Source organism: Berghia stephanieae, chromosome 10 (assembly GCF_034508935.2).
Source record: "Berghia stephanieae isolate SIO BIC M18660-M18661 chromosome 10, UCSD_Bste_1.3, whole genome shotgun sequence".
NCBI lineage: Eukaryota > Metazoa > Mollusca > Gastropoda > Nudibranchia > Aeolidiidae > Berghia > Berghia stephanieae.
This window is the reverse complement of record NC_088369.1, coordinates 33,501,265-33,527,653: the sequence shown is the minus strand read 5'-3', so window position 1 is coordinate 33,527,653 and position 26,389 is coordinate 33,501,265. Positions and strand designations below refer to the sequence as shown.

Below are 26,389 nucleotides of genomic sequence, written 5' to 3'. Positions count from 1 at the left end.
TTCCATCATCTACAGCGAATCCAAACAAGGGAAAATTGAAACAATGATATGAAAAATAATGATGATAATAATGTCACTGCTTAAAAGTTGAAAAAATAATAAAGAAATCTAACAAGATATTTTAAAATAAACTAAATAAAAATGACTGACTTTGCCTTGGACAAAAATTGAACCCAATGTCCACTAAACAAGAAGCCTTGTACACCTCCTGGCGCTGGGAGATTTAAGGTAAAGGTAAGGTCCACTTAACAAGTCCCGAAAGATAAATAAAAAGGTGAACAACGCTAAACTGTTCTGTACAGCTGCTTATGTATAAATGGCACAACTTGCTGTCACCATTTCAAGAGAGAGGTGCAGAGGCGTGTAAGTGTAATGTAATTTAAAATTCAAAATCACCAAATTTGTCTTTCAGACTTTTTTCCAAGCCAATCCAAGGGACTTGGGTTCATTCTATCCCTGTGGCATTGACATTTATTTTATTAACTTTCAATAAGTTAATCTGACACTTGTTAATAAAACAAATTCCGGAAAAAAAATTTGATGAGAGCTTTTTTTCTGGGCTACAACAAATACGTCAAAATGAACCCTTGAACACATTTAATCAATTTCTCACCCATTTTCTTCATGTCATTTTATACACAGTATATTAACTGAGGCTCAATCTAAAATTTTGAAATTAAAAATTTGAGTGGAAAAGCAAGTTGGCATTCAGTGGCATTTTAAAAGCATTTTTAAAGCAGAAAAAAAAAAACATTTCGAAATCATAATTTCATTTACAACCCTTTTCCAAAAAAAAAAATCTGTGACTATTCTTTAAATAACATTATGAAGAATGATAAAACAATCAACCATCACTCTAATAAAATTGGCACAGACTTGCAAATCATCATGCATTGGCAAAACGTCACCCGACGTTAAGCACCAAATCAGTCAAAGTATTGATTTCATGATAACACAAAAACTTATTACGATGACAGAGGGGGGCTGTGAGTCATAGAGATCAAAGTTGTCACCAAAGTTTTTAAAATATAAAATATTATTAAACTGGATTTGAAACCAGTTATTGATTACAAAAAGGCTTTTCCATAGGTTCAAATTATTTCCAGTTTGACAATGATAAATGACATCTTGTTTTGAACTGAACAAAAGACTTTTGTATATGTAAATACATATTTCTCAGCATAACACAGCATTTTGATGACATTGATGATGTATATTAATAAACACAGCAATACTGAGAAAAAATACCATATTAACCCAATAATGCTCCTAGAAATTTGAATCTTAAGGGAGTGTATATTGTAAGACATATTGAAGTAAATATGAGCTGTTAATTGAAACTAGCCCTTTGATCTTATCCAACAAGAAGTCAAAAAAGGTGGTGTCAAATCAGGCTAGATATCAGCACATCAATGACTGTGACAGCAAGTTGAGGAAGTGGTTGTCTTTTTTTATATTTGCAAAATAATAATAATAATAAGAGTAACAGGATTGAGCGTGGGGAGGAGCACTTATTAGGATTAATAAGGTACTTGCAATTTTCATGGGCACACCATACCCAACAGACATCAGCAGTTAACATGGTGCTAAATAATAACATACCCAAAACATGTGTGTATCAGAACCGAATTAAACCCATTCACTTGCATAATCAACATCACACGTTTATCTTTGGGACAGAACACACCCTACACAGTACTCGCTGCATTCTGGCGCGCTCTACTGTAATACGGCATACTGGAGTTGGGTGACCGAATTGCGTCTATATAATAAGTTGTTAGTTCCCATGAGCATTGGATTTCAAAACACTTGGATTCTAGCACCCTTTTTGGCTTCACCCAAGAGCTGGTTAGAATCCAGCAAGTACTGTAACACATTTAATGAAACCTTGTGAAGATCTCTTGGCATCTCGCATTCCTTTCATTAAATCATATTCAACATTGATAAGGATGTTCAATGGCATATCTCTTTCAAAATTCTGCAGCTAGTTTTTGTTTTTTAGGGGATTTACTTTTACCTCTCTCGTGCCAGTAAAAACAGGAGAATGAAAGAGTTCTAGATCTGAAGTTAAAAACACCAAAGAAACAGCAAGACAAAGGGGACTGGTACAAATAGGGAACAGAGGGTTCAACGAGTAAGTGCTCATTTTAACATTATTCAAAGCACAGCAAAAGGATCCTGCTATGAAGGATTCACTTAGATGTTTTCAATGTACAATATTTTAAATATCAATAATATAATAGTATGTTACAGAGAGATTATTTACAAGAAAAAAAAAATCATCTCTCAAAAACATTACTTTACATTCGACTGTCTCCCTTTTAGCTAAGGATCCAAACCACAGACAGGATCAAAAACGAGCAAAGAGCAAATCTAGAGCAAAGACAGAGAGCACGTGGAAAGGGAAAACAGATATAGGGGGATAGAAGACACAACAAAAGACCTCTCTGCCCACCATGGGAGGTCATGAGATCCCACCCGTCTGCAGCTAGTTTAAACATTTGTAGTAACTTTAATATGTGCACATTCATACAAAAATAAAAATACTTATTTAACAAATAAATAAATACAATAATAATAATAATAATAATGACGATGATGATGATGACGAAGGTAATAATAACAGTAATAATAATGACAAATTATAATAACAATACATAACTTAAGGTGATGACTTAAATCACATTCAAGCTGTAAATTAATATACAAAGGTATATTGATAGAATACAAATGATATCACTTTGATTGCTTCCTCGGGTATTCCCTCACCTTTTAGCATACATTGTCACCACTGTATGATGCTCAAAACTAATCCTAATTTCAATATCATATCATTATCATACCTCCAATCCATAAAATTGTCAAATCGGTGGGCAAAATGTATCTCTACTATCGTTTTAATTTCTAATAAATAGTCATAAACAAAAAAACAAAAAAAATATATTAAAAATGAAGATAAAATATTTAAAAATTCATTTTCACCTAATGACTTGTGACATCCAAATAGAACTGAGGTTCTTTGTAGATTTAGTGCTCTCCATTCATAATAGCAAGGAGATAATTTTTGTTTATTCCACTTGTGCTTTGATTGGGAGAGCAGAAGTAAGAAAAACAACTACTTTGAAAAGCTAAATTTTTTTTTTAAAAGTCCCAATTGGAATACAGAAATTCAAACAAAATCATAAACGATTTAATATTTTAATTCGTGTTCAATCCATCTTGCCTTTCAATACGACATTACGCCACAATCACCACACTAATGATTAAAATAAAAACAACCCCCCCCCTCCCAAAAAAAACAAAAAACAAACAAAAACAACATATATAAAGACTGGCAAGAGTTTACAATGTTACAATTCAGGAGTATTCTCTTTCATACCAATTGAATTAAGTCTGAGACAATCAATTAACAACCAAGTGCCAGTCAGTGACAAACAAACATAAGAATATGAGAAAGTAAAATCATCACAAAGAACAAGCAAAAAATGGCTCCCTCCAGCCAAAAGCTGTAGTGCTACTTGGATAAATTATTTAATCTGAAAACAACAGCATATTTAAAACAAGCAAACCAAACATTCAATTGTTATAAAAAGGCCTAGAAGTGTGTAGAAAACAGTAGGGCTAACTTCAATTAAAATTAAATTTAAATGAAAAACCCCCTGAGCCGAATGGGTTAAATCCTTGATGGAAGAATGGATGACCATGATGACCTCCTTGTTGGGACTCTGGATCTAGGGGATCTTCACCTGCATCAAATTGCTGCCTTTTTTCTGAGATGGAAAACAAAAATAAAGAAAAAGAAAGGTTCTATAAACCCGATTTTGATCCTTAAATCTTAATCTTAACAAGAGAGGTTCTATAAACCTGATTTTGATCCTTAAATCTTAATCTTAAAAAGAGAGGTTCTATATACCTAATTTTGATCCTGATCTTAATCTTTAAAAAAGGGGTTCTATATACCTAATTTTGATCCTTAAATCTTAATCTTAAAAAGAGAGGTTCTATATACCTAATTTTTATTCTTAAATCGTTTCTACCCACCCTCAAGAACGTTGGATAAATTCTCATGGGATAAAGAAACAACGCAAAAACAAAAACATTTGCCCACAATAGGAAGGATCTCTCTCTTAGGATTTGAATATGAAGGAAAGACTAGGATTAACCCAAAATAATAAACATTTATATCTAGCTGAAAATCAACATTAAAAAATTGCAATTAGAGAATGAAAAGAGTAGAGAGGAACCAGAAGACTAGAAAATTATTTTTTTTTATTACAGTCCACTCTGGATAATCACCACACCTTGGGATCAGAGAAAATGTTGCGATTAACCGAAGTTGAGTTTCCTGTCCACGATTGCAACATTTTACACATATATGGTAAAATCAAACCAGTTGTTGTAACATTGTTCTTGATTCTTAGTCCATCACTGACTGAGCAATTTGAATTGAAACAAAAACCATATGGCAGCCCCGTAAAGATTTTGGCAAGCAAAATCTGTTTTGATGCAAACCGACATCTTATTCAGTTTGGATTAACTTTCACTCTTTTGTTCTCAATATTTGTAAAAAATCAAAGAGATTAGCCATGATGAGAGACAATAAGCTCTCACCAAACCCATTGGTCACAATGCACAGTTGTCAAACCCAAAACAAAGGATATCGTTCAATATCTCTTTACAACTGTCATGGTCTACCTGTTGTCTAAACTACGCCCAGCCCTCACCTCCTATCTAATGGTCACATTCCTCACAAACCCATACTGCAAAGCCCCGCCCTCTTTTGTCTCTAATAGGATGGTGACACACAACTGTAGCATTAAATCCCACCACTTCTCTATTCTTCAACTGCCATGATTTCACCGATGATGAAAATCAATCATAAGATTTTGTTTGTTTGACTTCTTGAATTTGCCAATTTTTGAGGTCGAAAATTTGTTGCGATTAACCAAAGTAAATTAACCAGTGACTTTTATATAGAATTAATTCTGTTTCTTGGGAAATGTTGTAATAAACCGAGTTGCAATTATCCGGAGTGGACTGTATATAAGTGAGTTTAACATAGGCCCCTAAGGCATCCTCTGACTCCTTGTGAAAGAAATGCTTTCTGTACTTCGTCATTCACCACTCCAAAAAGCCTCCAACTCCAAACATAGTTTTGATCTGGGGCCCATAGTCAGGCCATCAAACAAGTTGCACAAGTTAAATGAGCAGCTTTTACGCTATATTCTCTTCTCTGAGACAAACAGTTAAAATTCAATGAGTCAGCCAGCTACTCAATGAGGCACTGACAGTGAAAGTTTAATGAGACTTCTGTTAATCTTTATCCTCTTCGCTGTAACGCACAGTGAAAGTTCAATGATTTATCTGTTAAGATGCAGCCCTCCTCTCTCTAACTGTCAAACAAACGACACTACTGAGCTGGCTGTTAAGTTATATCCCCTTCGCTGCAACACATACATATAAACATAAAAAGAGACATTAAGTCAGAGGTAAACTCCAGAATTAAGAGAATATCTTCTTCTTCTTCTTTCAGCTTATCCCACATTTTGCAAGGTTGCCATAATGAATGCCACATCTCCATGCATCACGGTTCAGAGCATCATCTTCCTCCAGGCCCAATTCCTTCATATAATCCTTTACCTTATCAAACCAACTAGTCTTTGGGCGTCCCTTTTTCCTCTTTCCCACCAATTGTAAGTCCAATACTTTTCTTCCCACATACTCCCTCTCTCGTCTCTATAAAATGTCCGAACCATTTCAATTTAGAGAATTAAGAGAATATAGATTCAGAAAAAAATCATCAACTTTAAATGGGGGCCGAAACCACAGTCCAGGGAACATATCTTTGGATGACAAAGAATAGATTTGATAATAATTAACACACTAACCTGGATTGGTAAGCACCTCTTTTGCTGCTGCTAAATCAATGAACATCTTTTGGGCTTTCTCTTTCTCTGGTCCATCATGTTTATCTGGATGCCATATAACTGCTAGCTTTCTATATGCCTTTAAGATTTCCTTCTTTTTCGCATTTCTGATTAAAATAAAGAGGAAGGGGAAGGAGAAATAAAATCACATAATACATTATTTTAAAAACAAGCATATATATTATTAAAGAGGAAACATTTTTTTGTATTAGGTTGAGATTTTAAAAAGTATAAAAATTAATGTCAGACAGAAAAAATAAGTAGTCCTTCAGGGTCATTTAGGCCCATGAAGCCGAACTTTATACCAGTTTCTTGAGCATGAACAGACAATAGCAATTGCTTGCTACCCTTTGGATAAGATGTTAATCTATCACTAAAGTACTTTCCACCAGATCTAACAGACCTAGCTACCAAATCATGGTTGAGTGGACAGAGGGATCAGAAAAAAATCACCCATAATCGATCTCAGTTCCTTTGCATATGGAGTGAGTGTTCTACCAATTGAGCTATCAAGACCCCGGATTTTAAACAGAGCTTAATTATTTCTTTTTTATGAATCTCCTTTTCACAGCAACCAGTTAAATGTTTGCTACAAAAGAGATACTGTTTGACTACTTGTTTCTTTATTTCAATAAAATTTGTTCAGGACATCAGAATGACTTAGATTTATTTGTAAATAAATGTTTGCTACAAAAGAGATACTTATAAGACTAGACTTGCAGATCATTTCAGTGCCAGTTAAGAGGATACGATTGGGGAAAAGTAGATCTGAGGTTAAAAGCACCAATGAAAAAGTGAGACAAAGAGGACTAGTTCAAATAGGGAACAGAGTATTTCACGACAATTCCATCAATGTGCCTAAAGGTTCCGTCCAGGCACAAGCATAGGACCCAGCTATGAAGGATACACTCAATTTATTCAAAACTATCACAGCACGGAGAGAGAGAGAGAGAGAGAGAGAGAGAGAGAGAGAGAGAGAGAGAGAGAGAGAGAGAGAGAGAGAGAGAGAGAGAGAAGAGAAGAGAAGAGAGGAGAGGAGAGAGAGAGAGAGAGAGAGAAGAGAGAGAGAGAGAGAGAGAGAGAGAGAGAGGAGAAAGAGAGAGAGAGAGAGAGAGAGAGAGAGAGAGAGAGAGAGAGAGAGAGAGAGAGAGAGAGAGAGAGAGAGAGAGAGAGAGAGAGAGAGAGAGAGAGAGGAGAGAGAGAGAGAGAGAGAGAAGAGAAGAGAGAGAGAGAGAGAGAGAGGAGAGAGAGAGAGAGAGAGAGAGAGAGAGAGAGAGAGAGAGAGAGAGAGAGAGGAGAGAGAGAGAGAGAGAGAGAGAGAGAGAGAGAGAGAGAGAGAGAGAGAGAGAGAGGAGAGAGAGAGAGAGAGAGAGAGAGGAGAGAGAGAGAGAGAGAGAGAGGAGAGAGAGAGAGGAGAGAGAGAGAGAGAGGAGAGAGAGAGAGAGAGAGAGAGAGAGAGAGAGAGAGAGAGAGAGAGAGAGAGAGAGAGAGAGAGAGAGAGAGAGAGAGAGAGAGAGAGAGAAATGGGGGAAAAAACATATCTGCATTCCTAAATTATCAACTCAATCCTTTTCTATGAATAAAGAAAGAGAAATCGAATCATTCCAAGGCATCAATTTGTTAAGACAATTTAAATACCAAAGCTACGATTAATTGTGATTCTACTCCATTTTTAAAACAAGGACAAAGCACTGTAGAAACAAACATAAGAACAAATTACCTTTTAACTCCTAATATTTTATAATAATCCCTCTTCTGTGATTGTTTTTGTAACTTCTGTGCCCTCTGGAGTCCTTCATGAACTCGTCTGTTATCTCCGTCTATCTCTTGTGCTCCTTGGTATTCTCTTATGGCTGTTAAAAAAAAAATTAAAAATTAAAAAACCCAATAATATAAAATAAAAAGAAGTATGATTCAAAGAAGTGTCTAATTTTGGAGTCAATGCATTTTTTTCTGTGTACAATTTTTAAAAAAATTGTGAATATACTTAGAATAACATTTTTTGAACACACAATTTAAAAATTCCAATTCAAAAGCTCAATGAAATAACACCTTGCAAGCTTCTCCATGTGGTCAGTAAACAGTTCCTTTCTTCACAATTAAATCCTGTATGAGCCATTGCCTAGGGCGTCCAGATAGCTCAGTTGGTAGAGCACTGACTTCATAAGCAAAGGGGCTGAGATCAATCCCAGATGCAATCAAGATTATTTATGACCCCCCTGTCCACCCAGCAGTGATTGGGTAGCTGGGTCTGTTAGATCTGGTGGAAAGTATTTTGAGACAGACTAGCGGCCTATCCAAAGGGTAGCAAGCAATTGCTATTGTCTGTTTCACGCTACAGAAACTGGGATAAACTCCAGCCCCATGGGCCTGGTGGTCCTTAAGGACTTTTTATGAACATGTATACATCAGATCATGTCTTATAATTAACTTGAACACCTAGATCCCTTAACTAAATCTATTTGCCTTTCAATAATGACAATTTTTTATCTAATCAAAAGAATTTAAAAGACTGATAATTATTTTGCCTGAAATATGACACAAACCTTTATGACGACGTGTCACGATAAAATGAATTATGATCAGATCAGAACTGAAAGGATGAGTCTTGTAAACTTGTTTAAATTCTATTTATGTCATGGACTTGACCATACTATCACAAAAGATGAAAAAATTGCTAAGAAAATGAACCATACTTAAAGATAAAGAAGAATTTATTGTCAATTTTTATGGCAAAATACCAACATGCTTTTTGGATCAAGCTTCTAGTTTAGGCTCTTATGGGAGGGAGGGCAATTCTCGTCATTATCATTTCAAAACTGTAAATTAAGGTATTTCACACAAACTATCATCATAAATGCACTCGATATGACAATCAATCACCAACAAGGAGAAGTAATTAATATACAACTCACCAGCTTCGTAATCCTCATCTGCTAAATGAGCTTCGGCTTTGTCTATCATGGCATCAACGTTTTGTGGATCTAAATGAATCACTTCTCTACAATATTTCAAGGCTTCACTTACAGCTGATAACTGGTCAGAAAGAAAAAAATCCAACAAGAATATATGCAATTAATATTCATCCTTACGTCTTTACCATATAAAATGTTCCCAATTAATAGTTTTAAAAAAACATCTTAGCTTTGTCATCTTAACACTGTCCACTTGTTTGCTTTTAAGGGCTAAACCGCGACACATTTAGGCCATTTCCACGCCAGTAAAAAGACAAGATGAGCAGAGAGAGAGGTCGGGAGAAGGTGGTCTCAAGACATAGCAGACCGGATAGAGAGAACAACCACATTTGCAGGATGCATGATAGTTAAAGACCAGAATGGAGTTCCATCTGGCTATTTGGGAGGCTATATCAAACAAAGATCCGTCTTAAAGTCTAAAGAACAAGTGCTCAAAGTGCTTCACAATGTGTCCCATGCCAACAGTAACACTTAATTCGTAGAGCAAGACATGAAAAACCTGTGAGGCATTATCACAATTTCTTTTTTTTTTTTTTTTTCAACAAAACAACACTGTTTACAAGCATTGAGATATATCAAAGGACTTTGTGTCATGATCACCAGGACTCAAACCTGAGTCCTACAAGTTAGAAGCAGAGTGTAGTGTCATACCCCAAGATTGTAAAGCCATACAAAATAAATAAATAAAGACAGATCAAAAAAGATTTTAATATAGAATAACAGTGCTGGTAATTAAAACATATCTGCAAATCACATCTGGAAATTAGTTCACTTACTTTGGAATGACAATGGCACAAAAACTGTTTGGCACGGATTACAAATGACACAAGGTCAGGCTCAGTCTTTAAAATTTGTTCAGCCTTTCCTGTACACTCCTCATACGCTTGACTATTGCGGTATTCCTGGGCACTTGCAAGTTGTTTGGCTAATTTCTTTACTTTCTTGTAATGACTAAAGCATTCCTTGTGGTCAGGGTCGAGTTTAAGGCACTCTCGGATTTGTCTGTTAAATAGAACATGATTCAGAGATTTTTAAAGGTGAAACAGTACTTGATACACTTTGAGGAATAACCAACTCAAAAACGCTAAAACACCAATCTGCAAATTCAAACGTTTTCAAGTATTCATTTGCACTATTCACCAACAGACTGGAATGCTCTTCCTGAATCATATGTGAACACTACAGATTTAGACACCTTCACGAGAAGAATATCAAACTAGTTCAGCATAAACATCATCAATGACTGCCACATTCATCAAATCTCTCCGCCCTCGAATACAAATACTCAAAATTGAGTAGACCCATTCAGCTCATCAATTTTTTTTTAAAGACAAGAAAAAATCTTAGAACCATGATTAAGGTAAAGCGACTCTGATCAAGAAATGGAGGACAAAATAATACTATCTCAAAAGATCTATATAGCAGGTAATGGTTCCTCCAATAAAAAAAAAAACAACTCATGTAACCTTGTAGGAAATCCGAATTAAAAAAATATATATAATAAGATAAATAATTAATAAATAATATAATAATAATAATATAATAATAAATAATAATAATAATCATAATAAATAACTAAAACAATAATAATTATTATTTAAACAAGATAATGGGAGTATTGTAAAGAGAGAGAGAGAGATAAACGAGATGAGAGAGAGAGAGAGGGAGGGGATGGAGAAGAGAGAGAGAGAGAGAGAGAGAGAGAGAGAGAGGAGAGAAGAGAGGAGAGGAGAGAGAGAGAAGAAGAGTAGAGAGAGAAAATAAGTAGGAGTGAAATATCTGTTCAATCTTAGTTATCGTTTAACATTATAACAAGTGTAACTAAATGACAAATTGCCATATTTATGGACAATAAAGATCTATTATTATTATTATTATTATTATTATGTTTCCATCTTGTAATAATGGAACAACAATAAAACTTTATAATTCTACCTTCTACTATAAATCGTCAAAATGTTTGAGAATTAAAACCATTAAAAGGCAATGTTGCCCCTCTTACAATAAACTGTCTTCCTCCTCTCCCATCTGGTAATGTAAAAGTGACATCCTCAGGTAGGCGTCTGTATTGTCTGGGATCAACTTGGCCATGGGTTTGATATCGTTGATGGCTTTAAATAATTCACCCTGGGCTTCATAGCAGTCAGCTCTCATTTCTCGCAAATCTGTATCCCAAGGACATAACTGTAACCAAATGGATGAAGTAAATTTTTATGGTGTAAAGTTTGATTTGTATGGTAAACAAGGTCTCAATCAAAATAATTGTTGTTTTTTTTCACACTTAAATAATCTTTACATATCTCTTAAGACTTAAGATAATAGGAACTGAATTTCAAAAATCTGTTAACCAGAGAAAAGCTTGAGTATCAATAAGTAAAACTCAATAGTCCAAATAAATAAATAAATATGCACATCTAAAAAAAACCCCAACCTTTTTAAAAAATAAGATCTAGTAAATCATTGCTAACTTTTCATCTTGTAAATAAGGGCAACTCAAAACCAGTTTAGAACAATTTTCTTTTACGCACTAAATTTCATGCATAGTTTAATAATCCACTCTATTCCATATAATGCACTCCATTCCACACAAACAGTTATGCTTCTATATATGTTTACATTTCAAGATCTTATTACTTGTCAACCAGTCGTACCTAATAATTCTCTGACATCTGTCTGGATTTTAAATAATGTGTGAATGTTTATATTGTTTTTGTTATTGGGTGAAGAAGGGTTTGAGTCCAAAAAGTTCAATTTTTTGGTATTTTGTTTTTTTCCTAAGCTATTATATTCATTTTTGTTCATTATTTTTTACTACATTTGGTACTTACTTCAATTGGTTGTTCCAAGGCACTGATAGCAGCTTGATAATCATGATTCTCGTAATATGCCTTTGCTGTCTCAATGTTTTCTGTTAAAGGTGTTATCATATCAGCCCTCTCTCTAGCTTCATGATGGTTTGGGTCTTTGTCCAACTGAAATGAAAGTCAGAGCAATGAAAAAACAAATATATGCCAACAATGCAGATAAACAATACAAGGAGGAATGCAGCAGTCATTTGATGGTTCAAGTATTGACCAATTATCTTTCTTATTTTTTTTTCGGAAATGAACACAATGTACAAGTACAAGATTGACGAATGACATCTCAAGTCTTAGTTCATTACAAAGTAGCTTATAAAAATATAAATTGACAAATTATTGCCCACAAAGTTCATAATTAACACGTTTTCCCTGTCATAGAATAGGCATTTAATCAATATGAGTCCTAATTTCAAGATTTTTATTCTTCTGTTCTTTATTCTTTCCACACATTTAGTAAACTAACATTTTTAATTTTCTTCAAACACTTGGAAAAAAAACAAAAACAAGGGGGACAAGCAAAAACATCAGATCATCATAACTACTGCACATCTTTAAATTAAAAAAAAAAGCATTAAAAAAAAAAGAAACCAAAAAGGTATAAGAACATAAAGGTGAAGAAATTAAATATTATCATCTATCCAATAACTGTATAAAACAGTGGGCATAATATGTCGTCAATTCAAAGGTTTAGTAATGCGAAAGTTGGACTCACCACTTCTGTAAAGTCTTCAAAGGCTTGATCAAGTTTCCCCTGTTTTAGTAGGACATTGCCTCTCTGCAGCCTTGCCTACATTATGAAAAAAAAAACAACAAAACAACACAATGACAAGTTTTGGGTAACATTTGATTAAGACGATCCCATTATCGTTATAATCTTGACAGAAAGTCACCAACCATCACGAATACCTTTTTTTTTTTTCATATTACATAAACCTTAAATGGATAATGTCTCATAAAATCATATGAAAAGCTCTGCTGGCAGCCGTTAGTGGTGGTAGAAAAGATAAGGTGATGGTGTGGTGGATCTACTTCCTTGTATTTGGACTGTTTAACTCCTAAGTCGAACTTTTCAGGATGTGCTTTCGCACATTTTGCTCCCTCTGTGTGGAATGTAGTGATTTTGTAGTCGAATGAATGAATATGTGTGATACAAAAAAAACTATTGTAAAGCACCTCTGAGCACTATTTGTGGATACTGGCGTTATATCAAATAATAATTATAATAAGAAGAAGAATAATGCCCTTTCAACCCTTTCATCAGACACTAGACACAGTAACTTTCTGTCCTCCTTTAAAACCTCTTTGAAGACAGAGTATTTCTTTTCAGTATTTCTGTGAGTCATTTTATTTATTGATATATATGATCGTATGTGCATATTAATTTTTGTGTTGTATAAGTGCTTCCGAGCCCTTTTGGTGAAAAGGAGTGCTATAGAAATTATGCATTATTATTATTTATTAAGTCTAGTAATGGTGATAGTGATAATGACAATGTGATGGTTGTTGTAGTAGTTGTGATGTGATGATGATGATGTTGTAATGGTAGTGATGCATCATGACAGTGGTAAGAATGTTGGTAGTGATGTGTTGTGGTGGAGGTTGTGATGATGAGTGGTGGTGGCTGTAGAAATGTTGGTAGTGATAATAATGTGGAAGACAAGTAACTTGTCAACAGAAATACTTTATCAGCCAAGTCAATGTTGTTTTATTTTTTCTCAGGATCATTCCAGTCGGTTAAATATAATGCTTCAACTTGATAATGCTTACTCAATGTTTTCTTGAAAACTGAGATTCAAATAAGATTTTGACTTAAACCAGACATTCGTCAAGTAGGTCTCCCCCCCCCCCCCCCCCTATCTTTGCTCACGCACTTAGATCAAACAGGAGGTGGTTGCAGTGATGATGGTGCATATGAGGATGCTGATGGTGATTTTTCCAAGGGTCTATTGCGATGCTACCCTGAGTGCTTTTCATAGAATGTTTGACACCACAAAAAACAGCAGAAAAGTTCAAAGAAAATCCCGAAATCCCTGAATTACGGGATGATGATGTGGTTGTGGTGGCAGTGTGAAAGTAGTAGTAAAGATAAGGACTTGTGGTTGCGGTGGTTGTTCTAGTGAAGATGATGAGGTGGAAGTGGTTTTACTAACGGTGGTTGTGATGATGACTGTTACAAAAAAAAAAAAAAAAAATATATACTAAGTGGATGCTTACCGCAGTGAAGTCTGGTTTTAACTCCACCACCCTGGAAAGATCTGGGAGGGCAGACTTTGACTTTCCCAGTGCAAGGTACACTGTGGCTCTCTTGAAATATGTGAGATAGTTGTCTGGGTCACCCTCTGGAAAAGACGAAAAAACTACTGTGTGAACAATGATCAGGTTTCTCAATTTATTCTTTTTTTTTTGTTGTTTAACATGAAAAACATTAGAAGGAAAACTTCAATACACTAGACAGGCATCACCAAGAAAAAGAAAATCATGAAGAATTGGTCTGGTGATCTGGGATGGACTAGATACTTTTTATGATACATTAACCAATAAACTAAAATTATGGTAAAAGAATTTGGAATACTTCTCCACATTCTTTGTTAGATTTTAATAAATTAAAAGAGAATTTATTACAAATATAAGCAGATAATTCCACCTTCACAGAGGGAGAATTATATCGAATTTATCCTCATTGTCATCTCTTAAAATCAACTTACCAACAGCAGCATGGTAATGTGAGAGGGCATCAGCCAATTGGCCAGCAGCAAGTAGTTTTTTACCCATCTCCAGATGCTGTTCAACTTCTGGGTTCAATCCTTCAACTGCTGCAACCATAAATACAAAGATAATATAACAACATTGAAAAATACCATGCTTACTGCACAAGACCTAAAATTTAAATGCTTTTGTGGAAGGCAAGTAACTCGTCAACAGACATACTTTGCGCCGAATTCGAAAGTGATTCAACCCATGCTTTGTCTTAGGTTGTCTTGTTTCATTTTGTTTGTCAACATGGCAGGTGCACGACCAAAACGACTCTCTACTGACCAAGTTTTTACTTTATTTTGGAATGATTTTTGATAGTGATGATTAATTTTGTGATAATGATTCAGATGATGAATTTACTTGTGATGATTTTAATGAGGATAATGATTGAGACAGTGAATTTGAAAGTAATTCAAACAGTGATCTTGAGGAGATTGTGACTGTGCCTCAACAGGTGGGTGGCAGTGACGACAGTGATAATGGTAATAATAGTTCTGTTCTATCCACGTCAAATTTTAATCACTTTCAATGTAAATATATGTGTAGAATTAGTGCTTTAGATGGTTGTGAGTTTATTGGTGTTGTTTAGATGTATCCTCATTTTTGTTATTTTTTGCTACTGCAACCCCCTGTTCAAATCTTTGACAATTTTTGAATAATATGAACTTCTACTTCTACCTCCATGATCCTTCTTTTTCTACATCTCCAATGACGATGCCTCAAAGCGATGACAATTTCAACAATTTGAGATCAAATGGATTATTTTTTACTCGCTGGGTAAGTGATAATAATAATAATGTAAACAATATTTCATACACTTTGCCACACCAGTTACATAACATGATGTAAGACACAACACAAACATTTCACACACACACAATCACTTTATTTCCGGAAATAGTGGTTAGAATAAATAAATTTATAGAAACAAAAGAAGACCACAAGTAAACAGGTAGGTAGTGAAATCTCTAATGGTTTGTGGACTATCGACCAATTTAATGATTAACAATTTTCTTACTGATTGAAAAAAATTATGCAGAAATGCCAGTTAAACGTTTTCAGTTCCAAATGTCAAAAATCTTGAAAACTTGCCTTTTACTGATGCCAATTGGCATGAAAAAAAAAAAAAAAAAACAAAAAAACACAAAAGGCGTGAAAAAACAAACTAGATATTGCACCTTAGACTTAGGCAAGATTGTTTAATTTCTTTTTGTTTAAAAAATCAGTTGATTTTAATTGATTTGGTACACAAACTACCACGTGTATTTTTCCAGATTATTTTGGCTTCCTTCCATGACTAGTTTAGCATTTTTTACAAAATCTTGGAGTGTCAATGTGCACGGTAACTGGGCACCTAGCCTCAGGATCTATGTACACGATAACCTTGTACTTGTACAGTGCTTTGGGAGGGAAGGGCGAGGGGGTATTGAACTTGGTGCCATGGGTGAAAGATAACGGGGATCAATTTGCCTGAAAAACAGACTGGTGAAGCCAGTTTGCCTGAAAAAGATGCTTATTAATTTTTTGTGATCTGCGATTCGCTGGTGTGTGCCATCCTTCCCAGAGTGAAAAGTGTATCTAATTCTATGATCCTAAAAAAAAAAGAAAAGAAAAAAAGTATTTAGTCTGCACGACTGAAAACTAAATTTATATAAAAGTAAAAGCTAACACCAAACCCAAATTAATGATCTTCGTCATTTAAACACTCATTCGCAGCAATCTCTAGTGATTACAGTATGGAGACATTAAGAAAAGTCATCACTTTAAATTAGTATAATTAAAGGTTCAGAAATTGCAATAACAAAGGCTATTACGATTCGAAACACCCCAAATAAGTGATCAAGAGACCCCAACCATGGAACTTGGTTTTGATGCCGGCAAACTTTCACCCATACTTAGTGCATGGTAACTTATGACCTTGACTTCTTTCATCCCCCCCCCCCCCTCCTTTATCTGTGTGTAAGAGGCAGAAAGGAAGCAGTAACATGCGTGACTAAATTGGCCAAACAGAGAATCTACAGTTTGGCATTAGACAGCCATTAACCGATGTCTTTGTTTTTAAACCATTAGCCTAGTGAGAGACAAATTCTACATGTAGTTGCAAAAGGAGCAGAAAGTTTCCGTTTTAGCATGAGATGGGAAAGGGGAAGGGATGACATTATGACAAGAGAGGGGAGGGGTCATGGGGAAAGATGAAAGAAACAATGGGTCACCTGATGACGTTGATCAAAAGAGTGTAACAGAGGTGCTTTGCGGTGCATGTTTCATGCATCTATTTTAACCTCTTAACAGTGACAATGATTATTTTTTACAGATAATAGTTTCCTTATTGTTAATGCAGAATAAAGCATTTCCACCAAGAGAGCAGTTAAGAGTATTTCAACGCAGGCTTCCATTAAGCTATAATCGCATTGTCTTTTGACGATAACAATAACATTGACTACTAAGATCTTTTGTGTAAGATTGAATCTCTCATTTCATGGGTTAAATTGTATCGATTCATAAATTAAAAAAAAAATAACACACACACACCCAAAACAGCTAAGTCTCATTGTATTGCAGTGGCAAACCAGTTACCGAGAGAGCGTAGATCTTGAGGCTATGTCTGGTACCCGGTTACTGTGTATATAGACACTCCCCAAATTTATCTGGCAAGGATCTGTTAATAACGTCCTGTGATTATACACAGACGCCCTTTTACTTTTGAAACTTCACTCTTATTATTGGGACAGAAATGCTAGATTGACTTGACTTATTCAGTTCAGGTTAGTTAAGTAAGTGTCAAAAACGTGAAAACTTGCATTTCATTTTCATTGATGCCATTTAACATACAAAGAACAAAAAACAAAAACTAGATCTGGCATTTTATAGTTGTAGCATTGTTTCCTTTTTTTTTTCTTCTTAGTTGCTTAAAAAATCACAAGACTTTATTTTACAATTTACACTGCCCGACATACATTTTTGCATATGAATTTATGAATGAAATATATGGGATTTTTTCAGATTATTTTGGATTTTTTATTGACTTGTTTGAAATCTTGTATACAATTTATCTGCCAATACTCTGTCAGTAACGGCTGGTGACTATTGACAGATGAGTGTAGGCCTATGGACTATGGATGACAACCGAGAATTTACATTGTCGTTGAGTCTAAACGGAAAGTGAAAGTAGGATTTTATGGTAAATATTTTGTCAACAACTTACCATTATTGCTGTAATAAATATCAACAGTAAGCATCAATATAGTTAAGGACCGCACAAAGCGCGTCCAATAATCTGGTACGTTCCAAATCATTGGCAAAGATATGTTTTCTTTTCCTTATCCAATCTATTTTGATCATCCACTGTTTGTGATTGCTAAGTGATGAGTTGTTCTAAAGGCAACTTGTCCAAGTATTCTTTGGTTACGTTTACTCGTGGTTCCTTGTTATTGGTCGAAATAATTATTTCCGGGTGACTGTGACGGTAAAAAACAAAATGCTTTGAATTTTTAATCTTTAATTTATTTATGAAACTTTTTAATTGGTATAATAATTAATATATGTCTAGTCTTGAAAAAGAAAGATTTTTTTAAAACTTTGACTTTGCTCTCGTTTCAACGCGAAGAACAAGTGAGACGATAACAAAATTCCAAAATGGTGGACGTTTGAGTTGACAACGGAAATACATGCAAAAACTTGTTAAATAGAAGGGTATGGTAAGTCTTGTTCTAACACTGATTGGTGTATGCTACTCTTTAGGTCCGAATGTAGTTGTATAATTATTTTTTGTGCTATGTCCTATAGGTTATTCTATTGTGCTAAATATGAACTGTCGTTTCATTATCGTGCGAGTTGCATTGAAAATTTAGTCAGTCGTTGAGGTGAAGAGAAGACAACAACAGTCAGTCAGTCAGAGTAAAAACTCAGACAATATTAATAGAGGGTATATGTGAAAAATGAAAAAGATTAAATTGATAAATGTATCTATTATCGTCTGCTTATTATGTCTCCCCGTCCAATTGTACAGGTCGTGTCGTAGAAGTAGAAGTAGAGTAGACGTAGAGGCAGTTGAGTCACAAGTATGGACTTGGGCTTGGGGCTTGACAGAAATAGAAACTCTTGGAACTAGAGAAGCAAGCCTTCTAAGAGTCAAGAGTCAACGCCTTCTAAAGGCCAATTCGCTTTGAGCATGCCTTCAACTTCAAGTTAAAGACAAGTGTTTTTGAAAAAAAAAAACAAAAAAAACCTCGGCTCTGTTTCATAAACTGGATATCTTTCAAGTTTCTAAGAAACTTTATGACTTTCTTTATGATTTTACAGAACTTAAGTTCGTTAGAAAAAAAGACCCGTTGTAGGTACTTTGGTAAAAAATTCAAATTGGGTTGAGCTCAATGAAACCTAGTCTTTATCATTATAAAGTGCTTTTCAACATGATTCGAATGATACCAAAATTTTGAAAATCAGGTGAGCAGATCAGAAGTAACGTTATTTTAGTTGAAAAATGTCCACTACGGAACAAATTTTGCCCACCAATTTTTACTGCAAGGGGTTACTGGTCATCAGAAACACTTAACATGTAGGACGGGACTTGGCGCCTGTTAGTCGATATTACAATTATTTTTGTTCATTACGAAACAAATTTTGCGCACCAATTTTTATTGCAAGGGGTCCCTGGTCATCAGCAGCACTTAACATGTAGGATGGGACTTTTACAATTATTTTTGGACAGAGACCGTGCTGTTAATGGCCAGATACTCATTTAACAACTGAGTACGATGAGAGAATGTGAGTAAAGAGCCTTTTCCAAAGACTTTGCGCTGAGCTAGGCTGGAACACAGGACCTTCCGATCCTAAAGCGAGTGTCCACATAGCTGCAAATAAATAAAAAAAGAATATATCTATATTATAAATAATAATGAACTCCAAAGCAGAATGGGTTGTCTAAAGCCTGCATAAGATTATTTTCACTTCTCTATTTTTAAAGGGTAGAGGCTCTGTGAGACCACCATTAGCCAATTTGGTTAGGGAGACCACAATTTTGATCCTCATAGATGGTCTGTTTTACATAAGGAGACCACGATTTTGGTCTCCCGACCCTTATAATAGTCTATGGAGACTATGGTATCTTCATTTCTATATGTTTTTGCAATTTTTTGTTTCTTTTTTTTAAGGAATAAGAATAATATTATCATAACAAAATTTGTAGAGGATTGCAAAATTTACAATACAAAATATATGGGGTTTTTTTCTTTTCATTTGTTCTTTTGTTTTTGTCTTTTTTTGCTACATATTGTTGTATCCCTAGATTGAGTACGATACTTATCCTTGTTTTATCCTTATTACATCCAACTCAAATCCTTTTGATTTGGGGGGGGGGGGGGGGGGGGGGGGGGGGGGGTCTAAGGCAAATAGTTGATTGCAAGATTTAGGGTTCTAATGATGACAATCAAAGAATCTCTCTCTTTCCCTCTTTAGTCCTCTATATATTTACATATTTCTGCACATTTTTTTTTGATAAATTGCAGCCAATTTATTTAATTAATTCAATGAATAATATAAAAAGGGTGGCTGTCTGCTCTGGCTCATGGAATGGCTATTTTGTTACTATGGCCTCTTTATTGTTCGCCTTGTTGACCCACTTGATTTTGGGAAAGTGTTTACATTTTGGTTGTTTCGAATTTTATGTATATTTAACTCAAATAGTTCTACTTTCATTTTCAATTCACCATTTTTCAGTTGAGGCAATAGTTGTTGTGCTTGAATTGTGAAGTTACGTTCAAATACTTCTCTATACTGGTCAATAGATTGGTGATTCAAGTAAATTTTATTTTTTAGCATTCTCTTTGTCATACAATTCATTCATAAAAAATGTTTCTTAAAATTTAAAAACTTCCTTAATTATTGCATCCAAAAACATTTCCAGACCAAGACAGGTCGCATGTTATTTTGAATTTTTTGATACTTCAAAAATTTACACTGTTATTTTGTTTGTACATCTCTTTATATTCTAGATTGCCACATTATGGCAACCCAATACATGATGGCCCCTTCCTACGCAGCCTCACATCCCTCAGATGGCTACTCCTACTATGGGGGTATGGACAAGGGAAAGAATGGCAGTGTTTTCTCTTTTCGAAAACGGGTAGAGAGAGTGGACTGGCGAAAGATTGCATCAGTTGATGTTGACAACATTGCCAGGACACTGGACTTTTCGACCTTACAAGACAATATCATGAACATCACTTTTTGCAACCTAGAAGCTGAAATGGTAATTATTTCATTATTAAGTCATTTATACCATATAAAGATAAAATCAATCAATTGGTTTTTTTAGCCTGAAGTGGCGAAAAAAGTGTTTGGGGTTAAAATAAAGTGTTTCAATATATATCATAATGTATGACAATGTCAAATACAGGAAATAATAGCCATATTTAACTCATCTAACAATATTTGTTACAAACTGAGCCCCAGTCTTAGATTGGACCTTGATCTCGAACCTAGTGGCTGAGAAAATGGAACACTACACATTTCTGAAGAATCATTCCATCACAACCTAAGACGATCAAATCATTCAATATTCAAAACTTATTTCTGATTATAATTTACTTAAGATCTGCCAAAGTGGCAACTCACATCTCAATCGAATTATAAATTGTGTTATTCACAATCATAATACTAATGCTTATATCGCTACATACAACAAATAGGCTCTCGGTGCTTACATTCTTTTTTTTTTCCAACCTATGGATCAAGTATATAGCAACATTAATTACTTGCCTATCAACTAAAGCAGTAAGCCCAACACTCCGGAGCATCAATCACAATCGCAATTCTAACAAAGGCAATTGAAAGCATGCGTAGTGTCTTCAGGTGTAGCGATGTTATTCTTTCATCACTGTGTCAAAATTTTGTGATAAATACTCACGAACCGTGAGGCTAAATGATATAGTTGCTTGGCATGTACTAAAGGTAGCTATGATCAAGCACCAAATGGCACTGTTTATGAATCACAATTTTTAAAAAAGGTTAATTCAGCTACTAATATCGTAACAATTTTAAGCGAGGTGAAAAAGTTTGTTAGGTCGAAATGGCTTTTCAAATGTTTGGTAAATCTTTATCTCAAAAAACTATCTAATATAGGATTGTCTTGATAACAGAAGAAATGGTATCATGAAAATATCAGTATTGCTCGATTCCAAGTTTATATTGCTCAATTCCAAGTTGGTAGTCGAATATATGTCTTTTCTACCATAAACCAGTCATAACTCAGACGATGTTGTTTTTTTTTAAGACGAACGTTAAAGTTGAATATTGTGGGTCCTAATCACACTCCACTACATGCATACTGGTTGCTATATACTCAGTGGTTTGAGAGCCTGGTCAATTTTAATACATAAATCAAAGAGTGATATGCTTCTTGTGAGAGAATATATCATACAGATTTGTGACCACTATTTTGTCATGGTTACCGAAACATTTCACCCATTTATCAAAAGTCTGTTATATTGTCTATCTAACCAAACATTTTCATCTTCTAATAATACAATTGTCAGTATTAAACTTTAATACTACTAAACACACATTGTATTTTTGCTTTTAAAATTCTTTACATGTTTTGTTAAGGGTCATTATATCTGCATTTTCTCATGTTTTAACACTTAAGATGACATTGACCCACTAACTGTTGATGCTATGCTGAATGTTTCTATTTTGATTTAGTTACTACAGAAGATGTTGATTCTTGATGATTTTTTAATACTGAAGTCATTTTTCTTTAATCCTTAAGGAACATAAGAGTCATTTTTCTGAGAAGATTACTGTATACCTATATTTTATTCTACCCAGGATATCCGTTCAGTGGATCCCAATTTTGTGAAACTGTTCAAACTAGCACAGTTGACCATTGAGTACTTATTGGTACGTGTTAGTCTGGTATGGTTTTGATGGTTATAATCATGTATTTAGCATACAATATTTTTTATTTATCTTTTTTTTTAGGACACAGAGAAGAAATTGGACGAGAGAGTCTCTCTCCTGTAAAGCCTGTAGTTTAATTCATTCACTTGTAATTAGTGTAAAAGGCATGAATTTTTAGCTGAATTTAAGGTTTGGACAACGTTTTGGACTCGTGTTAGGGAATCGGTACATTTTTGGGGGAGAATGTACCTAAGGCTGCATAATTCCATATTCAATCTGACGACTTTGCACTTGGGGAAATTGTCCTTTGTGACATGATTTAAAGATGAGAAAATTTTCATTACTTTTTAAAAATTCAATGCACCGTTTAATGGTTTTAGTAACTTTGTTATGACAATTATTGAAATTAATTTTGTAAGTAAGTTATTGAGTAGAATTTATTGCCTTGTGCATACCGAGTATATATCAATATGGGTCATGAATATTTTATTTTTCAAGGGACCCCCGAGAACCCTGCAATTAGACCATCATTGTTTAAAATAGGCTAATGTCCAACTTGGAGAATTAGCAAAGCACCGATGGTGTACGTTTAAATAAACTAGTTTTGATGACTTGACAATTGCAATGAACAAAAAAATCTATGTGTAATCCTAAAAAGTTTAACGTTTGTTTGAGAGAATTTGATGAGATCTAATCACCTCTCTCACGGTTGAAGAACAATAAATAAAGCACTGAGTAACTTCTACTTCATCCATTCAAAAGATTAGTAAGTAAAGTAACTGAGGGGCCATTCAGATTAATCATCAGAAATTGTTTATCATATTTTTTAACTTCACTATATTCGTGAAGTTATAAGCATTGCTCTTTTAAAGCTAATTATGCTTCATGGAATTTCAACCATTCTTTGGTAATTTTATTTTTATTTAATCTTTTCAGCACAGTCAAGAATATCTAGCGGGACTCTGTTCTTCCTTGGAGGAAAAATGCAAACTCTCAGACCAGGTTTGTACTTTGTTAACATCATTTGAGTTTTTATGATATATATATATATATATATATATATATATATATATATATATATATATATATATATATATATATATATATATATATATATATATATATATATATATATATATATATATAGACAATTCCTCTTAGACATGAATTCCAATGCTTATAGTGTGCTATTAGCAAATGCTCTTCTATCATCAACTTCAATAGTTGAAACTTTTTTTTTTTTAATCTTGTGATTATTAAAGAGGAGTTATATCTTGACTTGGAAATTTAATTTTAACAGGAAGTGGACAAGTTAAAGAAAGAAATAGAGGAATTGAAGAAGGAGATGACGGAGGTGAAAAAAGAGAGTCACAAAAGAAAGAAATTGTTGATTGCCCAACAGCAGTTGATGTTTGCTGGATCTGAAAATTACAAGAAGGTAAGCTTGTGTCAATCTTGAAATGGAAATCATTAATTGCTTGGTTGTATGCACATTTTAAAGATAAGCCCTGAATGCTCTTCATATTGTTGAATTGAAGGATACAGAATTCTTTCATTCTTATGTTCATCATCTTAGTATCATTTTTGTTTCTCTTGTCATTGTAAACTGATAAAGGGTGTTGTTTGGTAATATGCTGTAATCATATTTTTTAAAACTTAATATTAGATTTATTGTTGTGATTTTATTAATGCTTTTTGTTAATACTTTCATCTGTAAATGGTTAAAGAAAAAAAAAGTTTTCTTGCAAAGATTGGGGGGGGGGGGGGGGGGGGGGGAAATATGATTATTGATGCAGTCAGAAAATTATAATCTTATAGAGACCACTACTGTATTTTTTTTTTTTATCTTTTTTTTTTTTTACTCCAGTGTCCACTGTGTGCAAAAGCTTTTCAAGACAATGGGTATCTCCAGGCTCACATTCTTCGCCGTCATGCAGGAGCTGCCCAAGGCAAAGTTGAAGGTCCAAGTTCAGCTAGTCCTGACCTCGGTGTTGGGTCCGACAATAGTAGCCAGAATAACCTGATTGCTGAGTTGAGTGAACTCAAGGAAAGGCTGATGAAGCAAGAAGAAAAGGCAGCACTTAACTCATTGAAGAGGAAGGTATGATTACAACAAGGGTAGGGATAATAGGACGGGGGCTGTCAGGTTTGCTCAATATATTTTGTACTATCTTATGCTGTCGTGTTTTGTTGACAAAGGGAAAACCCAAAACGTTCACACCATTTGTCTTTGTTAATTGAATTGGAATGCCATTTGATTATTGTTATTTATATCTCATGGAATAAAATTTGTTTATAATAACTTTATTAGTTAGTCTCCCCCCCCCCCCCCCCCCCCCCCCCCCCCCCAAATAATTTCAATAGATATCATGCAAATAATATAATGAAATGTGTCATCTCAACATGGATATGCCTCATTATTATTATTATTATTATTAGCATCATCGTAGTTTTTGTTGTCGCCCTTGTGCTATCATAGGCATTTCCATATTTATTAACTTGCACATCTTTCACTTGTCTTGTTTTTACACAAAAATCATAGCAAATGCTTAATGAAAGCGTGTTAATCATATTCTCCTTTTTTGACAGGAGGCAGCTGCCATAGTTCTAGACACCAATCAGGACCCCAGGCCAGGTTTAGACCAAGTGCTAGAGGGTGGAGAGCTAGAGGCAGGTGGAATCAGTGGTGCCCTGATGAAGGAACTCAAGGAGATGACTTCCAAATACAACACCTCTGAGAAAGCCCTGAGGGAGATGGAGAACAGGATGGGAGGTAGTGTCAATTGTTTGCTTTTATTGCTATTATTTACATCATCTTACAAGTTTAAGCTTGATATTTTGTCAAGTAGCATGATGATGAGAGTTAAGTAATCCAGTCTCATAAGAATAGGCTTTGTTTGAAATGTATTTTGGGAGTTAAAAAAATATATTGTTTTTATTTCGTCACCCCTTTCCATCCAACACTGACTGATTTTTTAGACGGGTCTGTTAGATTACTTAAATATAAATCAGCAAGCCATCCAAAAGTAGCAAAGATTGGTAAATGTTTATGTGACATTATCCAAGAAAATCTCCAGCTCCTTGAGCACCATCGTCGTATAACGGTGTAAACACTTTCATGTTTGTATTTAAGAGATGTCACATCCTTAATTTACCACTATGTGGAAATGGACCGAATGTGAAGCTTTATGTTTTGAAATAAATATATTGTGGCATAGTCAGTCCTTAATTTTCAGTACGGTTGAGAACAGATTCATGATATCCAAAGACGCCAATTATCTTATCTAGACAAGTTTTTCATTATATTTTTATATAGGCTTTTGGAAATTTTGCATCTTCCCCTTTTTTCCCCCCTTTTTTAGTTAAGAGATCAAATCTTGGGGATATAGAGGACGAAATGGAGAATGAGAAAGATATGTTACAAGACCAGAGAGATGAGGTTGCCTTGCTGAAGGATCAGTTGCAGCAACAGGTAAATCATTAGACATTGATCAAAAATGTCCACCTTTTTGGAGCTGTAAGGTTAAATCATCATATTTATGTTGCCATTTCACATTCATACAATCATTTTTAAACCATAGCAGTAAGATCCCAGAATTTCAAAACTTAGTAAACACTGACAGGAAATCCTATTATGAATCACCTTTATGAAAAAACAATGCAACAATTTTTGACAACCAAAAGATTAATATCTGATACGTCAATATCACAATGCATTCTGACGCATTGTCTTTTTTTTTCTTTTTGTTTGTTTGTTTGTTTTCAAAAATTAATTCTTTAAAAAGAGCATATTGAACATTTTCAATGAAATGTGAAATAAATGTGTTGTGAGATTATTTTGTATTGTTGTCAGCACTTGGGTTATTTGAAGTTATTAAAATTGAGTGTCATATCGTTTTCCAATGAATAGATCCTACAAGGTGTTTGTTTATCTTATCATGCAACATGTTATTTTATTTTTAAAACATCATTA

The 26,389-nt window shown here is 34.4% G+C and overlaps 2 protein-coding genes across 11 annotated transcripts in view; one reads left to right on the top strand and one right to left on the bottom strand.

The window, feature by feature from the left end:
- LOC144981017 (dnaJ homolog subfamily C member 3-like) overlaps positions 1 to 17,939 on the bottom strand; it is a 516,589-nt gene extending 498,650 nt beyond the window's left edge. The window contains exons 1-11 of one of the 2 annotated variants that reach the window (XM_078929083.1): positions 17,723 to 17,939; positions 14,469 to 14,576; positions 13,978 to 14,102; positions 12,476 to 12,550; positions 11,731 to 11,874; positions 10,905 to 11,086; positions 9,679 to 9,904; positions 8,843 to 8,963; positions 7,648 to 7,780; positions 5,889 to 6,034; positions 2,793 to 3,770 (exon numbers count right to left, since the gene is read on the bottom strand). In XM_078929083.1, the coding sequence (XP_078785209.1) occupies positions 3,628 to 3,770; positions 5,889 to 6,034; positions 7,648 to 7,780; positions 8,843 to 8,963; positions 9,679 to 9,904; positions 10,905 to 11,086; positions 11,731 to 11,874; positions 12,476 to 12,550; positions 13,978 to 14,102; positions 14,469 to 14,576; positions 17,723 to 17,813 (1,494 nt within the window). In that variant the 5' untranslated portion in view covers positions 17,814 to 17,939 and the 3' untranslated portion in view covers positions 2,793 to 3,627. The remainder of the gene's footprint in view (positions 1 to 2,792; positions 3,771 to 5,888; positions 6,035 to 7,647; positions 7,781 to 8,842; positions 8,964 to 9,678; positions 9,905 to 10,904; positions 11,087 to 11,730; positions 11,875 to 12,475; positions 12,551 to 13,977; positions 14,103 to 14,468; positions 14,577 to 17,722) is intronic. The other variant, XM_078929084.1, reaches the window with a different exon arrangement.
- A 188-nt stretch (positions 17,940 to 18,127) lies between these two features.
- Positions 18,128 to 26,389, top strand: part of LOC144981007 (uncharacterized) — a 36,950-nt gene continuing 28,688 nt past the window's right edge. For 4 of the 9 annotated variants that reach the window (XM_078929063.1, XM_078929067.1, XM_078929065.1 and 1 more), the window contains exons 1-8: positions 18,128 to 18,215; positions 20,511 to 20,767; positions 22,345 to 22,416; positions 23,353 to 23,418; positions 23,717 to 23,854; positions 24,284 to 24,517; positions 25,006 to 25,189; positions 25,779 to 25,888. In XM_078929063.1, the coding sequence (XP_078785189.1) occupies positions 20,522 to 20,767; positions 22,345 to 22,416; positions 23,353 to 23,418; positions 23,717 to 23,854; positions 24,284 to 24,517; positions 25,006 to 25,189; positions 25,779 to 25,888 (1,050 nt within the window). In that variant the 5' untranslated portion in view covers positions 18,128 to 18,215; positions 20,511 to 20,521. The remainder of the gene's footprint in view (positions 18,216 to 20,510; positions 20,768 to 22,344; positions 22,417 to 23,352; positions 23,419 to 23,716; positions 23,855 to 24,283; positions 24,518 to 25,005; positions 25,190 to 25,778; positions 25,889 to 26,389) is intronic. The other 5 variants (XM_078929066.1, XM_078929064.1, XM_078929061.1 and 2 more) reach the window with 3 other exon arrangements.